The sequence below is a fragment of the Amblyraja radiata genome, chromosome 11 (genome assembly GCF_010909765.2).
Source record: "Amblyraja radiata isolate CabotCenter1 chromosome 11, sAmbRad1.1.pri, whole genome shotgun sequence".
In the NCBI taxonomy this organism is placed as follows: domain Eukaryota; kingdom Metazoa; phylum Chordata; class Chondrichthyes; order Rajiformes; family Rajidae; genus Amblyraja; species Amblyraja radiata.
In genome coordinates, this window is record NC_045966.1 from 23,490,525 (window position 1) to 23,502,453 (window position 11,929).

Genomic DNA, 11,929 nt, shown 5'->3' on the forward strand with positions numbered 1-11,929 from the left:
GCATAAGTTTCCAGATAATCAGTCTGTCTCAAACTGTTTATGCTCAAAATAGATTTGACTGCTGGGAAGAGTGGTGTGCCAAATGTTTGTATTTTAAGCAATATCCTTAAATTTACAATTAGTCTTGATCATAACTTGAGGTTTTTCAGTTCCAGACTGATTTTTAAATCATTCCATTTTCATTCTCATTGTTGAAATGCAATTAAGTGATCTCTTGAGGTCATTCCATTACTATGCTCTCAAGACCATACATTGAAAGTGAACTTGTAGAATATATTTTCTGAAAACTTAGAAGAAGGGAAATTGAGATCACGTGAACTATTTTTCCAGAAATTTGCTTTGCTATTAAAGTATATGTTATTGATGGGGATTTATTTTGCTACTTGTAGTGTTAAAGACCATTTATTAACAGCAAAACCTTTCAAGAATTAAGTTTTGGAAAATATAAAGTGTGGTGGGATTTTTGAATTTGCTAACCAGCAGACTATGCTAGGTTGTCACTGATTTTCTGTAGCCAAAAAATACGTGAAGCAAAGGTGAAGATATGTACTTGAGCACAAATAAGGGTACAGGCTTGAAATAAAAGGCCTACCTGGTGTTTCCATATTCTTATGCTATTAAAATGTGGGCCTAGTGCAGATCTCATTCTTAAAAGGTTCTAATCAAGTGCTGCACCATCAAATAATATAGTAAAAATCAGTTTTGTGTAAATCCATTTTTTTCAGTACAAAGTTGCTTTATGGTGGAGATTTCTATGATTTGGATTGTCAAGCAATCTGAAGTAACATTTAGAATGCTCCTTGCAAATTTTCCCACAATGTACACAAACCAGGGCATGTGACAAGCTGGTGGCTTTCATTGATTAAAAAGATAATAGGATCAGCAAAGTCCCTTTAGTACCTAACAAAGTTACCTGCTAATGGGGAAGAGATGCATTGTGAAGAGTGAGATTTTTTCTGGTTATTGCACAGCCTAACACGCAATGAATGAATGCTATATCTGTCAACAAACGCTGTTGCTTTTCTGAATGAATTTAGTGCAGAGGAAAATTATTTGAAAGTATCAGTACCCAATGGGTATAGCTGGTTCAAAATATGTCTCTACATTTAAAGGAATCGGGTGCAGCAACATGTTAATCTAGCATACAGGTGTATTCCAGTTTTATCTAGCCGTTTCACCGTACATGTTTGAAACCTGACGAGCCAGTTAACACAATTCTAGTGTTCTGTTATCACAGAAAATCAGGCATTAATTTTGAAGTAAAGCTGTGTAGTTATTGTGCAAATTGGTGCTGACATTTAAGATTTTCTAATTGAACGAATGTTTTCATTTTCACCTACCATTGTAGATGTGTTTTTGAGGGAGAGGGAAGCAACTTCATATTTGTTTGTTTTAGTATAATTGCATTCCAGATTTGAATACTCTACGATATTTAATATTAGAAGTCTTCTTCAATTTCTTTTGGTTTGCCAATGAAAAAACATTTCTCAATTTGTATTAGCATTTCAAGTGGTATGCTGTGACCTAATTCATTTCGTAAATACTGACAAACCAAGTAATTCTCATGACATGGAGCTGTTTTACAAGATTCATCAGCCGTGCCCTTTCAGACACATATTTCATTGAAAACGGCAACAAATTTTGAATCCTGATTTTTAAACTATAAATTGGGGAAATATTGTTACGGTTGCTGTAAATTGTGCTTGATTGGTCTTGGTGAAGGTTGGCAAGATGGTTCCTGAGCCATGATGGGCATATGTATTCCTGACTAATAAATTGGATTGGATTGGATTCCTTTATTGTCATTCAGACCTTTCGGCCTGAACGAAATTTTGTTGCCTGCAGTCATACATATTATAATAAATAACAAAACGTACAATAAACACAAATTGACATCCACCACTGAGTTCACCAGGCACCTCCTCACTGTGATGGAGGCAAAAGTCTTAAAGTCTCTGTCTCTTCCTTCCTTGTTCTCCCTCTGCGCTGAGGCGATCCAGGCTTCCGTTGTTGTGACCCCGCGGTGAGTAAGTCCCGCGGCTCAACCGAGCTCCGCGAACGGGCCGATTCAAGCTTCGTGGCCCGGGGTGGTAGAAGCTGCCGAAGATGTCGCCCTCCAGTCCAGCGGACGCAGTTGTAGTTGCGGGAGCTCCGGAGAAACAGGTCACCAACCTGTGACCTGCGAGCTCCCAACGATGTCGTCCACTGGGCCCACGGCCGAGCCCCGGATTCAGGTAGCCAACGCCGGAATGCCGCCTCAGCCCTGAAGCCGGGCCACCGCCACCGGAAAGCCGCCTCAGCTCCGAATTCGGCCAGCCTCACGTTGGTAAGTCCTGGCTGGCTCTGCCTCTGGAGCCTCGAGTTCGGTCACAGTTGGAGGCCACCAGTTCCGCCATTAGGCCCCAGCGCAGACGGAGGCAGAGAAGGGGGATACGACAAGAAGAGTCGCATTCCCCCGAAGAGACAAAAAAAACATGTTTCAACCCCCCCCCCCCCCCCCACACACACACACACATATACACAACCTAATAAACTAAAATTTAACTAAAACAAGACATCTCTATCATATTGTGAAAAGTACATAATGTTCCTCTTGGAAATCAAAATTCAACGGCATAAATTGTATTGTATTCCCAATTAACACTTGGAGGGGTTTTGTCAAATGTGTCATCAGTGGGGTTTTTTGGGTTTTTTTTAAGCTCGACCTATGAGTATGCACAAAGCTAAAGTTGACCGATTGATACAAGGAAACAGACCCCCGAGTCCACGCAGACCATCTTTAGTTAAAGTTGGCATGGGGCACAAGGAGAAAGAATTCCAAAGAGGGGCAGGAAAGAAATTTAATGTTTTTCCAAAGAACCTTGTTTTGCTAAGAAGAGGCACTGGTGGACTTAATTTTGCAATTCGTAAGGTTAATATATACATGTAAGATGTTGCAACTTAGCAAAAACAATGATGGTACCAATTCCAAATCTTCAAACATTTAAAGCTTTACAGGCATACCTTGTTACAAACAGTTCCACTTTTACAGATGTCCACAATTTGATTTTTGTCCTTTAGTTGGAGAGTGCACAATTGCTAGATGGTAACCATGGCCCCATGATATTGTAATGGATGGCAGCAGAGCACAAATAATATTACAGGACTACAAGTCCAACATTTGAAAGACAGGGACATTCTGTATCATAAAATAGAATGCTTGTTTCCCATGCATAGCTTAATAACAACCTAGAAATCTGAAATTCTGCATGCCTGTTAGTTTCACATCAGGATATGCCCTGGGCAGGAGGGCAAGAGGCCCTCTATTGCCCAAATGTGATCTGATTTTAATTTTCCCTGTGATAATTTAGAATTTTTGGGATGTATCTATTTTCGATGTGGCTTGTTGTGAATGTGGTTAATTTGTCAATTCAAAATTGTTCCTCTTTGCCTTGCCAAATAAAAGTTACCATTCAGAATAGTAATGCATAAGCTTCATGAGAATGCCCTATGCATATAGTTCAGTAACAAAACAGCCTAGAAATCCATGATTTTGCATGTATTAGGTTTAGCATAAGGATTTCATAAGAATAAGAGTTTTTCTTTCCTTAAATTTAACAAATGTGGAGATTCCAGTATGACATTTGTCAGCGAACTGCAAAGAATAAGTTCATCCATGGTTTCTGGTAGCAGAGGAGAGTTCATTCAGAGCAAGCTTGACATCAGCATGGGGAGAGATGTAGACTGCTATCAGCGTGGATGAGGTGAATTCCCACAGCAGGTATAAGTTCATGGTCATAAGTGATAGGAGCAGAATTAGATCATTTGGCCCATCAGGTCTACTCCACCATTCAATCATAGCTGATCTCCCTCTCTCTCCCCCTCCCAACCCCATTCACCTGCCTTCTCCCCATAACCCCTGACACCCGAACCAATCAAGAATCCATCCGCCTTAAAAATATCCCTTGACTTGGCCCTGACAGCCTTCTGTGGCAATGAATTCCACAGATTCACCACCCTCTGACACTATAAATTACTCTTCATCTCCTTCTCAAAGGACCATCCTTTTATTCTGAGGCTCTGTTCCTTGACTCTCCCATTAGTGGAACATCCCCTCCACATCCATTCCAACCAGGCCTTTCACTATTTGGTAAGTTTCAATGAGGTACTCCCTCATCCTAAACTCCAGCGATTACAGGCCCAGCACCATTAAACGCTCATTATGTTAAGCCACTCATTCCTGGCTTCATTCTCGTAAATCTTCCTCGGATATGGCCCCAAAATTGCTCACAATGCTCCAAATGCAGTCTGACCAGTGCCCTTTAAAGCCTTAGCATTACATTCCTGTTTTTGTATTCCAGTCCTCTCAAAATAAAGGTAGGGACAGTAGTCATAGTGATAGTGTGGAAACAGGCCCATCAGCCCAATTTGCCCACACTGGTCAACATGTCCCAGCTACACTAGTCCCACCTGCCTGCACTTGGTCCATATCCCTCCAAACTTGTCCTATCCATGTACCTGTCTCTTAAACGTTGGGATAGTTCCAGCATCAACTACCTCCTCTGGCAGCTTGTTCCATACACCCTCCGCCCTTTGTGTGAAAAAGTTATTCCTCAGATTCCTCTTTTCCCCTTCACCTTGAACCTATGTCCTCTGGTCTTAGATTCCCCTACTCTGGGCAAGAGATTCTGCACATCTACCCGATCTATTCCTCATGATTTTATACACCTCAATAAGATCACCTCATCCTCCTGTGTTCCAAGGAATAGAGACCCAGCCTACTCAACCTCTCCCTATAGCTCAGACCTCTAGTCCAGGCAACATCCTCGTAAATCTTCTCTGAACCCTTTCAAGCTTGACAATATCTTTACTACAACATGGTGCCCAGAACTGAACACAATGCAGTCTCACTAACATCTTATACAACTGCAACATGACCTCCCAACTTCTATACTCAATACTCTGACTAATGAAGGCCAATGTGCCAAAAGCCTTTTTGACTGCCTTATCTACCTACGACTCGACCTTCAAGGAATTGTACACCTGCACTCCTCGATCCCTCTGCTCGACAACACTCCCCAGAGGCCTACCATGTACTGTGCAGGTAGGTCCTGCCCTTATTAGACATCCCAAAATGCAACACCTTACATTTCTCTCTTGTATTCCATCAACCATTCCACAGTCCACCAGGCCAATCCTGTTGCAATCTTTCACAACCATCTTCACTATCTGAAAATTCACCCACTTTTGTATCACCAGTAAACTTTCTAATAATCTTGCCCTGTATGTTCTCATCCAAATCATTGATGTAGATGACAAACAGTAACGGGCCAAGCACCGAACCCTGAGGCACACCGCTAGTCACATGCCTCCAGTCCGAGAAGCAACCTTCCACCATCACCTTCTGCTTCCTTCCATGAAGCCAATTTGCTATCCATTCAGTTATCCTTGGATCCCATGCGATCTAACCTTCCAGAACAGCCTACCATGTAGACCCTTGTTAAATCCATGTATACAACATCTACAGCTCTGCACTCATCGACCTTTTTGGTCACGTCTTCAAAAAACTCAAGATTTGTGAGAAGCGACCTCCCACATACAAAGTCATGCTGACTATCCCTAATCGGCCCTTGCCCATCCAAATGCCTATTTAACTTATCCCTCAGAATAATCTCTAGTAGCTTACTAACTACAGATGTTTAGCTCACCGGCCTATAGTTCCCAGCATTTTCCCTGCAGCCCCTCTTGAATAGAGGCACAACATTTGCCACCCTCCAGTCTTCCGGCACCTCTCCTATATTTAAGGATGACTCGTAAATTTCAACCAGGGCTCCCGCAATTTCCCCTCTAGTTTCCCACTATGTCCTCAGATATATCTGATCAGGTCCTGGAGATTTGTCTACCTTCATACATGATAGTACCTTCAGAACTTCTTTGATGGTAACACTGACTGCTCTCAAGACATTTCCATTGACTGCCGCAAGTTCCACCGTCCTACTGTCTTTTTCTCAGTAAATACAGTCAAATTTCCTCAGCAAATAAATAGTCAAGATATTCCAGATTCAGTCAAGATATTCCAGATTCAGTCAAGATATTCCAGATTCAGGGAGCATGAGCTCGCCAGGACTGCCACATCTGAGCACCAAGAGGTATTGATTAGGAGGTGAATCCCTCCATCTCTAATCTTGCCCAAAGCCACGATGTGGTCCATCTGGTGAAGGGAGAAGGCCTTGGATTGGAATGGCACAGTCAGGTATATCAGGGGTGAGCCATGTCTTTGTGAAACAGAAGGAAATTGAGCACAATAAATTGCGTCCTTGCAAGATCAAAGTGGGAGGAAGTGCAGTCAAACATCCTAATTGATAGTCTGTGTCAGTATAGTCCGCGTGAATTTGAAGGCATGGTGGAAGTTAATACGAACATTAAGGAAACCAACTAGTTCTGCTTGTGTTTAGGAGGCTGCTCCAATGCAATCATCAATGTGGAAGAAACTTAGGGAATGGTACCGCGGTACACTTGGAACAGGGAATATTTAGTCCAACAAACACAAAGGGTATAGAATGGAAGCTTGTGATAAAGATTATTCCCTCCATAGATGCTGCCTGCCCAGCTGAGTTCCTTCAGCATTTTGTTTTTTGCTCAAGATTCCAGCCTCTTGTCTTGCTTCACTGGGATCACAGCAATTTATCAAAAATATTGCAACAGCAGTTCTCACACCCATGGATTTTGACACTTAATGCTGTCTGACTTTGGAAATATGGTAATTACTATTTCTATATCAGAGTTGAACAATTGCATACAAATTCCTTTTACTTGATGGACTGCAGCCATTAAAGACAGCTTACCCTCCTTCAAGGATAGTTAGGAATAAGACAATAGTTTCCAGACTTTCAATGAAATGTTTCAAAGCAGCAAGTCAAACCAAGGCTTGATTGCTGTGTCTGATCTTTATTTGATCCTCAGCATAGCCTTTCTGGGATGAAAAGCTATTACCTTATGTTACATTCAGGTAATGCTGTTTTTTAATCAATTACAATTGAATAAATTAAACTAATGATCTCCCTAATTGTATTCATAGCCAATCCTCAAAGCCTTGTATGTTAAAGTCAATTTACTGTCACAAAACGTAATTTTTAAATGATGGTTTATTACATTACAGTTAAAATGTATGGAAAATTCAGTAAAGTCTCTTTTTCAGGTAAAGGAAGTGAACACTATTTGCTAAGATATGCTATGATATTTTGGAAGGTACTGGTATTTTGACTGCTCAGAAGCTTTAATCTAGCACTTGTTTTGGTCACATACTTCCTAATACAATTCAGGTTTTTAAATGTCAGTATTTAGTCATGAACACGGCTGCTGAGAAAACAAAGTTGAAAATATAGCAAATCAAATAGTATATAGTCATTAACAATTATGGAACAATATTATTACCTACTTGAGGAATGGCCTGGATTGTATAGAGCATGAGTATAAGATACTGCGTCAGAATTTCATGGTTCTATCTGGGACATATGACAATAAAACACTTGACTCTTGATAAATGTGAATGTTTAAACGTGGCTTGCCTGAGAACATTATTTTTTATAAACCTATTTTACCATATAACTTTGCAATAATAATGCAGAAAACACACTTACATTGTAGTCATTTTTTTCTGGAAATGCAGAAAGTGATAAAACTTTATAGTGATAATTTTAATGTTTTTATGGTGAATGGTGAATTTATTCACACATCACACACAGGTATTTATTCACACATTTCAAATGTCAGAATACAATTTTCCAACAATTAGATTGTTCCATTTTTGGTTGATTCTGTTCAGAGTGGAAGTTCACTTTTCCTTGCGCTTCATTGCAGTAGCTAACACACCCACCAGGATAGCAACAACAGTGAAACCTTGGGCAAAGATACGTGTTCGCATTAACAGCTGAGATTGCCGGGTCTTGCCCTGTTTAAAAGCGATCAAGCCATACGTAAGGGCAGCTGCTGTACCCAGCATTCCTACAAAAGAAGAAAAATAATTTGACTCAACTATTGTCAAAGACCATTTTAGGTTTTATTTTCACAGGAATTGCATAAGTGAACCGTATTCCAATCATCTGTAGAAATCAAGTTCTTCCTGTTTAAACCTAGTACCAAGAGGCAGCAGCAATGAATACAACATTTAACAGTATGTGTCATGGATAAAGAACTGACACATACTGTGCTGAAATTTCCATGAAGTATTTGTAAACATAGAAAAGTACAGCACAGGAACGGGCTCTTTGGCTCACTATGTTTGTGCCAAACATGATGTCCAGTTAAACATCCTGTAATAGGGCAAACAGATTGGTATGTAAAGCTTCAAATCTGGCCTAACCTACACATCAGCTCCACCCTGCTGATCTTTGGGCACCTGGTGGGGAAGTGGGTTGGACTGGGGATCTCTTGGTCAGTTAGTTGCTGGGCCTGGCCACGCTGGTCATTCGTGGATCATGGCAGTGGGCAGCCGGGGGCTCCACCCAGGCTGACTGCCTACCCCTCTTTCAGGCTAACGTTTGGGTCCAGGTGTCTCTGGATAGAGAGCATGCGGTGTCCACAAGAGCCTAGGCTGCTTTCCGTTATTGCTGGGTGCCATCGGGGCTTGAATGCTTCTTAGTTGAAAGTGACAATGTTTTGATTTGATAGTTATATGTACATTCCTTTTTTAGATAAATGTCTCCTTAGAGCAGTGTTTTCACTGTTATTTTGTACCTGTAAATAAACTTACTTTTTAAAATTCTGGCCTAACCAGTCTTCTTGAGCTGCATCGTGACTTCCTGATTCATTCTAATCACCATATCTGCTTGTGCTGCCACCTTCAGAGCTATGAATTTGGACACCAGGATCACTTTGCACATCAATGCTGTTAAGTGCCTTGACATTAACCATATACTCTTCCCTTACATTCAACATCCCAAAGTGCAACATGTCACATTTTGCCCATAGAAACATAGACATAGAAACATAGAAATTAGGTGCAGGAGTAGGCCATTCGGCCCTTCGAGCCTGCACCGCCATTCAATATGATCATGGCTGATCATCCAACTCAGTATCCCGTACCTGCCTTCTCTCCATACCCTCTGATCCCCTTAGCCACAAGGGCCACATCTAACTCCCTCTTAAATATAGCCAATGAACTGGCCTCGACTACCCTCTGTGGCAGGGAGTTCCAGAGATTCACCACTCTCTGTGTGAAAAAAGTTCTTCTCATCTCGGTTTTAAAGGATTTCCCCCTTATCCTTAAGCTGTGACCCCTTGTCCTGGACTTCCCCAACATCGGGAGCAATCTTCCTGCATCTAGCCTGTCCAACCCCTTAAGAATTTTGTAAGTTTCTATAAGATCCCCTCTCAATCTCCTAAATTCTAGAGAGTATAAACCAAGTCTATCCAGTCTTTCTTCATAAGACAGTCCTGACATCCCAGGAATCAGTCTGGTGAACCTTCTCTGCACTCCCTCTATGGCAATAATGTCCTTCCTCAGATTTGGAGACCAAAACTGTACGCAATACTCCAGGTGTGGTCTCACCAAGACCCTGTACAACTGCAGTAGAACCTCCCTGCTCCTATACTCAAATCCTTTTGCTATGAAAGCTAACATACCATTCGCTTTCTTCACTGCCTGCTGCACCTGCATGCCTACTTTCAATGACTGGTGTACCATGACACCCAGGTCTCGCTGCATCTCCCCTTTTCCTAGTCGGCCACCATTTAGATAATAGTCTGCTTTCCTGTTTTTGCCACCAAAATGGATAACCTCACATTTATCCACATTATACTGCATCTGCCAAACATTTGCCCACTCACCCAGCCTATCCAAGTCACCTTGCAGTCTCCTAGCATCCTCCTCACAGCTAACACTGCCCCCCAGCTTAGTGTCATCCGCAAACTTGGAGATATTGCCTTCAATTCCCTCATCCAGATCATTAATATATATTGTAAATAGCTGGGGTCCCAGCACTGAGCCTTGCGGTACCCCACTAGTCACTGCCTGCCATTGTGAAAAGGACCCGTTTACTCCTACTCTTTGCTTCCTGTTTGCCAGCCAGTTCTCTATCCACATCAATACTGAACCCCCAATGCCGTCTGCCATTTCTCCACCCATTTCTGCAGCTGATCTATATCGTGACAGCTGTCCTCACTACTGCAACTCCTCTGATTTTGGTGTCATCAGCAAACTTACTCACCAGCCCATCCACACTTATGTCCATGTTAATTGTATATATTATAAATAGAGGTCCCAACACAAATTCCTGGGGAACACCAGTGGTCATAGACCTCCAGCCAGAATATCTTTCTTCCACCATAACCCTCTGTCTTCAATGAATAAGCCTGTTCTGTATCCATACGGTCAAGTCACAGTAAATCCCGTGCATCTTGAGGATCAGCCTACCATATGGGACCTTATCAAATGTCTTACTAAAATCCATGTACACAACCTCTGCCACCCTCCCTCCATCAATCTCCTTTGTTACCTTCTAAATTAAAAAATCAAGTTAGTGAGACAGGACCCGCCATAGACACAAAAAGCTGGAGTAACTCAACGGACAGGCAGCATCTCTGGAGAGAAGGAATGGGTGACGTTTTGAGTCGAGACCCTTATTCCAACCGAAGATAGACACAAAAAGTTGGAGTAAATCAGCGGAACAGGCAGCATTTCTGGAGAGAAGGAATGGATGACGTTTCGGGTTGAGAGGAAGGAGGGTCTTACAGCATATAATACACTAATATTAAAGTTCTGATCTTGAGATTTTTGAATTTTCAAGGCAGTCTGGGTGTTTATTACTATTTCCGTCACAACGGTCAATTTTGTAATTAGCTACAATAAGGTAATTAACTAATTATATGCTTTAATTTCAGGTCATCCAAGTAAGATGTTTTATATTTGTTTCAGAATGCTTCAATATCTAATAACTGAAAATTTCATTCAGTTCTCTTAATTTCTAAGAAAGTTATGGGCTTTTGACTGTCCTCGATCGCAGCTTTTGTGTTAAGTCAATGGAAAAGCAATAGGGAACAAGATGCTAATTTCCGAGTATGAAAATGGCAATAATTGTTTTAATACTGAAGATATGAAAGTGAATTGGGTGTCAAATTAAACTTTTTATGCTTTATCTGGGATAAATTGCAGACTTGATTTTTTAAATCTCAACATTTTGTAACATTGCTACTAACAGTTTCCCTACCACTCGATGCGAAGCTCACTGGCCTATAGTTCCCTGAATTCTCTCGACTTTCCTTCTAAAACAACATTGGCCACTCTCCAGTGCTTTGGGATCTCGCCTGTGGATATAGAGAAACAAAGATCCTCGTCAAGACCACCGCAATATGCCCCTCTCAATAACCTGGGATAGATCTCATCAGGCCCTGGGGACCAAAAGATTATAGAGGAGCTCTATACTCTTTGCTGGGGACTTAAGCACCTGAATGCTCTTCTGGCGCCTCCGCACCACCACCTCCTCAATCACAAACAGATGTGTTTTCTCCACACAAATCTCACTGTCTTCCAATCCAAGTCCTTAGCATTTTGCACAAGATTCCAGCATCTGCAGTTCCTGGTGTCTCAAAAGGAGGAAGAAGTTATGGGGGGGAGCGATTAACTCTCACCGACTGGCACGAACGGATTCTCCGTTGTTTTCCTGATTAATTTGTCCTGAAATCCTTCCTCAATGTGCTTGGGCAGAATGGCAAAGCCCTCGATGATGGGTGGCTTCGACAGGTCGATCGCTGAGACCACAGACACCGGCTTCGACATCGTCCTTCGCCTCCCGATGAGCAGGGGGCGGAAAGCGGCGCCGAGCGGCCTTCAAATTGCCAGTCATAGTTCAGGGGGCGGGCTAACACCCTTTATATAACTACCGGGCAACACAACAAAAATAACAATCGGAGCACTATTTGCTATGCATTGTAAAAGGATGGTGTAAATCCG

At 41.9% G+C, this 11,929-nt stretch overlaps 1 protein-coding gene across 1 annotated transcript; it reads right to left on the reverse strand.

The window, feature by feature from the left end:
• Nucleotides 1-7,106: 7,106 nt before the first annotated feature.
• On the reverse strand, nucleotides 7,107-11,897 carry higd2a (HIG1 hypoxia inducible domain family member 2A). The gene is made up of 3 exons (XM_033029493.1): nucleotides 11,608-11,897; nucleotides 7,728-7,983; nucleotides 7,107-7,696 (listed from the first exon to the last, which is right to left on the reverse strand). The coding sequence occupies exons 1-2, from the start codon at nucleotides 11,753-11,755 to the stop codon at nucleotides 7,814-7,816; spliced, it is 318 nt and encodes a 105-aa protein (XP_032885384.1). The 5' UTR covers nucleotides 11,756-11,897; the 3' UTR covers nucleotides 7,107-7,696; nucleotides 7,728-7,813.
• Between the last annotated feature and the right edge of the window lie 32 nt (nucleotides 11,898-11,929).

Coding starts and splice junctions, on each gene's coding strand:
- higd2a (XM_033029493.1), bottom strand. CDS start 11,755: ATGTCGAAGCCGGTGTCTGTGGTCTCAGCGATCGACCTGTCGAAGCCA. Junction 7,984..11,607: donor GAATCCGTTCGTGCCAGTCG/GTGAGAGTTAAT, acceptor CTTCTTTTGTAG/GAATGCTGGGTACAGCAGCT.